This window comes from Melopsittacus undulatus, chromosome 1 (assembly GCF_012275295.1).
Source record: "Melopsittacus undulatus isolate bMelUnd1 chromosome 1, bMelUnd1.mat.Z, whole genome shotgun sequence".
Taxonomy (NCBI): domain Eukaryota; kingdom Metazoa; phylum Chordata; class Aves; order Psittaciformes; family Psittaculidae; genus Melopsittacus; species Melopsittacus undulatus.
The window spans coordinates 127,800,244-127,805,183 of NC_047527.1; the positions used below are offsets into that span (position 1 = coordinate 127,800,244).

The 4,940-nt window shown below is 42.2% G+C and overlaps 1 protein-coding gene across 1 annotated transcript; it reads right to left on the reverse strand.

Moving 5' to 3' along the window:
• Window positions 1-298: 298 nt before the first annotated feature.
• Window positions 299-4,172, reverse strand: SOSTDC1 (sclerostin domain containing 1). The gene is made up of 2 exons (XM_031052577.2): window positions 3,784-4,172; window positions 299-1,668 (listed from the first exon to the last, which is right to left on the reverse strand). The coding sequence occupies exons 1-2, from the start codon at window positions 3,986-3,988 to the stop codon at window positions 1,253-1,255; spliced, it is 621 nt and encodes a 206-aa protein (XP_030908437.1). The 5' UTR covers window positions 3,989-4,172; the 3' UTR covers window positions 299-1,252.
• Between the last annotated feature and the right edge of the window lie 768 nt (window positions 4,173-4,940).

Sequence of the window (4,940 nt, forward strand, 5' to 3'; positions counted from 1 at the left end):
ACTAATGAAAGAGAAATTGGTGGTATCTTACTAGCTTGGAAAAATTCCTAAATACACACCTCTGCAATGTGCAACTTGAGAATTGTTCAGTATGAGCCTCACTCAGATCATTAATAAGGACCATCTGTTAAATGGCCGTATTACATCTATACATCCAAAAGGACTTCACAAGAAGATTGTTTTAATCTTGAATATCATGGATAGATTTTATTAACCAAATAATTTTCTACTACGTTTAAAGATTGAATGTTGTGAGTAATTACAACATGTGCACTTTCATGCATAGAGGCAGACAATACAGGTTTTAGCAGTGTTTATTTTTGTAAAGAAAAAAACCCCAATGGATTTGACAGGAAGTCACCAGATCTGTCTTTGATTGCACACTTGTAAACAAAATAACACAGAGTGTAGAGTGACAAAGAAAAAACAAACCAACCATTTTTTATGTTGCTACTTCAAAATAACACCTAAGTCTATGAATGTTCAAAATGGAAATATATATATAAAGAATGCTAAAATGTCTATTTTACATTATCTACAAAATGTATGTTCTAATCCAGCCACAAATCATAGAAAAATACTTTGATACATGAGAAAAGCTATAAACATAAGAACATTCTGAAGGGAATTATAACACACATAAAAGCTCATTAAATAATTAAAACAACAAATAAATAGTTTGTTCAGATTTACTTTTTCATTGCTGCCATGCAGATTTTAATTTTTGGTATACTGAGATAAGAGAAAGGTCAGCATGCAAGGCATTTGTGTTTAGAATGAATCTGAAAGCAGGTGCTAGGTGTTGTACTTTTAAGCTGTTTTCAGAAGTTCATAAAACATGATATAGAAGGCAATAGACAGATAATTGTTCTCATGAAAACATGATATAGAAGGCAATAGACAGATAACTGTTCTCATGAAAACACACAACAAAGCATCTTTTTACAAAATAGACTTCAGTGAATATTCATGGCAAATTTTCTTTGCCTCCATGGCTGGAGAAAGTTCATTGTGTGGGTTTGGAAGGCTTGTGTTGTTCTCCATCTTGAGCATTTGGAAAATCACCCAAAAGGTCCATATGCTAAGAATGCCCTTCTGGTTTTGGTCAAAGCAATAAGCATGTAGTGTCAGCTGAGAACACAGCAATGGCAGACTTGTCTTTAAGCAGTCAGAATGGTAAAGCAAATGGTTACAGGTGAGTTCAATTTTGGCACAAGGACAGGGAGATGAGTGAGTAGAGAACATCTGACGTCTAACTTGTACTATGTTTGCTGGATTTACTGGCTCTTTTCCGCTCTTTGTGATGCTGGATAGGTTTTGCTTGAGAGGTTCCCTCGAAGTTGTGGCTGGACTCGTTGTGCTGCCTGGTATATCGCTTGCACTTGCAGGCCGTGACCACAGTTATTTTGTAGGTTCTTATACTTCCGTCCTGGCACTGAAGCTGGATCCTCTGGGTGCGAGTTTTGTCATTGACACATCTCCACTCTTGTGAGCTCCGTCTGCTCCAGTACTTGGTTCCATAACCTCCTCCAATCCAATTGGGAAGCAGCGGCAAAGGGAGGCATTCACCAGCACACACCAGCTCCTTCAGTGGGTTGATGCTGGTGCACTGGCCATCAGAAATGTACTTGGTGGATCTCAGTTCTCGACATCCAACTTGAACACGATCTGCAGAATGTACAGAACAATAAACACTGAGATTCAGACCAACCAGTCATTTCCACGTTAACAGACTAAGTTTTTCTTCTTACTGTTGTATCCCCCAAGAGAAGGGCCTAGAGTGCTGTTGGTATCTCTGGCTATTACCACAGCAGAAAGAAATTATTATGAGATGCACTTCAGCAGTTGTGGTAAAAGAGGCAGTTTTATTCCCTCTCCTTCTTCTCAGGGACATACCTTTTAGAAGAGAAAAAATGCCCCAAGGGAAGAAATGTTTCCTGCTTGTTCTCAGTCTAGGGAATCTGCTCTGTGATGTTTACAACAATTATGTTTGATCATTAGCAAGAGGGGAAATAGTGCTTTGGAAACTGTTTGTATGATTTTAAATTAATTTCAAATAGTATGTTTCATGTCACTCCATGGTTACAGTGGACTGAGAAGAGCACTGCTGCTCTCAATAAGACACTGCAAAAGTGACAATAGCTGAAGTTACCAGGGACTGGCATTCTGCATCTAAAGTTGGAACAATTAGCAGTAAGGATTTCAGAGTGGTTGTTCTGTCCTCAGGGGAACACCATCTCTGTACCTATAGTAGTCTTGATATTGTATGCAACATAGAAGATTCTGCAGATTATCTCAGGCAACTGACATAGAATGAACATGCAGAGCTTCTCATACAGGCATGTCTGTACCCGTTTGTATGTGCAGCTCTGCACCCTGCAATAAACACAAATGTTTATTTCAGTAATTACACTTTGAAATAAACGCCCACAGTATGCTTAATTTTAATAAGCAATCTACTGGCTGTGCTCTCCCTCTTTCTGAAGGACAATTACAGCACGGATTCTACACACAATGCAATTAACTAACGCCTTAAAAATAGAAGTAATTACTAGAAACATTTTAGAGTGAATCATTAAAGGCTTTGAAGGTATATCTACATATCACAGCTACAGGCTGCTTCTGTTTCTACTTGGATTTTTGGAAGCAAGTTCTGAACAGAGACACCGAGTGAAGATTACTTAACCCTGTCCCATGTGTCCCAGGATGGGCAGTCCAGGGGACTGCTCCAAGGGGCTGTTTGCAGGAGCGTCCTCTCGCCTGCCTTTCAGGAAAGATTCCATCTTGCCTTCCTGCAGCTGCACTCAGGAATGTACCTGGAAGCAGCTGGTCGCAGATCTGATTTCATTTCTCCTACTGTTTTTATGCCTTTCCTGGCTCAGCTTTTCTCCAGTGACAGCTCTTTGACGATTAATACCTACTGGGCTGCTCCAGTAATCTCCTAATGATGAGATGCTTCCTGTGCGCTTAAACCCTGAGCATTCACAGAAGCTGATACACCTGGCTTAGCTGCGAGGTATCTGTGGCACTTTTTGCCTTCACTTTCCACGGATTACGCTATTTTTATTGAATTCTTGTGGGTGGCTTGGGGTGCGTGTTTCATTTTAAGGAGGCTGACAAGGGAGGGAACAGATAAAGTCAGCAGAAGGTTTTGTCCCATGTATCTTGCTATACATACATAAAGCTCAGCAGAAAAAAAAAAGACTAGATATAAAAATGCAAGTCAGAGCAGAGATGGTAGGTAAATGACGAGCTGATTTGTTTACTTTTGCTGGAGGTGTTAAGCAGGTAAGTGCTACAGCAGGAAGTATAAACAGCGGGAACAAAATTCGGAGTTTTTTATTGCATTTGAAAAATAGCCCAGGGATCTCTCCTGACCGCAGTGGGAGGGAGAATTAAGAAAGCGAGCGCTTTAGAAATGCCTCTCCTTTTCCTTTATCTCTCTTCCCTGCCGGATAACCCATAAGCCCCGGAGTTCCTGGATGAACCTCCTTCAGGAAGGAACCTGCCCGAGAGAGCCGGTCCTGCAGGACTCGCATGGGGGAGGGAGGGAGTTTTGTTCGGGGGCCGCCCGGCGAGGCAGGTCTCAGCCGGGAAGCAGCAGCATCTTCTGTTGCCCCTACTTCCCCGAGGCGCGGGTTCCCTGCAGCGCCGGGCTCTGGGGCAAAGCGCGCTGCGGAGGGGCGCCGCTGCCGGGGGGGCTCCGCTCTGCTGCGGGGCTGGGGCTGCCAGAGGGGCACGGGCAGAGGAGTGCGGTGGAAGTGCCGCCGGTAGGATACTCACTGTTACGGTCAGATCCTGTGCTGGTGTAGTGCCTGCCTCCATTCCTGGCTTGATTCAACGTGCTGTTGCTGCTTGGGCTCGCTGCAGCAGGTTTAACAACGTGCGAATAAAGTATCTCTGTGGCATCGTTCTTGAAAGCCAAGTAGCTTTTCGTGAAGATGCAAGCTAGGAGAAAGCCATAGAAGTGAATAGCAGGGAGAAGCATGGTTGATTCAGGCTCTGACAGAGCTGGATGAATTCGTTTTTCTCCTGCTTCTTCTGGGTAACTCTGAAATTGTTCTTGAAGGTTTCCTTTATATATTCAGAGAGGCTTGGCATTCATTCAGGTGTAAAGTTGTGGATAGCTTCAGAATGAAAACCCACAAAAGGGGTGGGATCCCCACATGAGCCTGGGAAGACCTTTTACCAATAGGAGAGGAGACTGCAGTAAAGGAGGAGTTAGATGCATTAATTGCAGGATTCCTATTTGGGGCTTTTGAGGGTATCAGAAAACTCTTAGGCACCACATAGCAACGTTTGGCCTGAGACCTAGAGGCTGCCGGCTCTGTCCAGCCATTCTGTATTGGCTTGCATGCCTGGCATTTTTGTTTGATGTGGCTACCACGGTTGCTCCTGTTATGCAAAGTCCTGTCCCCTCCTCTCGAGTGTGACTTTCAGAAAACTTGCTAGTTCTGTAAGAATGCAAAAGTTTATAGAACTTACAGAAGACTGCTAGATACACGAAGACTGTCTGCAATATACCAAATCACTTAAAAAAAATACTGTGAATAATTTAAAGCTACCTCTAGATGCTTTAAATTATGCAGCTTTGATCAACAAGGAGCACTGCTAGAGAAAGTACTTGTTTTAGGGGAATATTCTCTCCCTGGTGTGCAGAGTTACAAGTATGTATTTCTGTATTACCACACATAAAAAGTATCTCCTCTAGGCTTCTTAGTACAAACATATCCATATTCATAGCCTCTCACTATGCTCATTCACCAAACTAGTCCTTTTTAGTTTTCTACATTGCCTAGAGCATTCGTATATTTTTAATGTATTATTTCATGTGATAAAGAAAACAAAGAGGAAAGAATAATCTTTATTTTGGCATACCATTTTACTGTGTCACACACTCACCTTTTTTTACATGGAATTATATGGCCCAAATCCAAATG

Bases quoted from the DNA above. Each gene is read 5' to 3' on its own strand.
- SOSTDC1 (XM_031052577.2), bottom strand. From the start codon at position 3,988: ATGCTTCTCCCTGCTATTCACTTCTATGGCTTTCTCCTAGCTTGCATC. The intron at 1,669-3,783 runs GTGAGTATCCTA...TACATTCTGCAG, and splicing joins CACAGGATCTGACCGTAACA to ATCGTGTTCAAGTTGGATGT.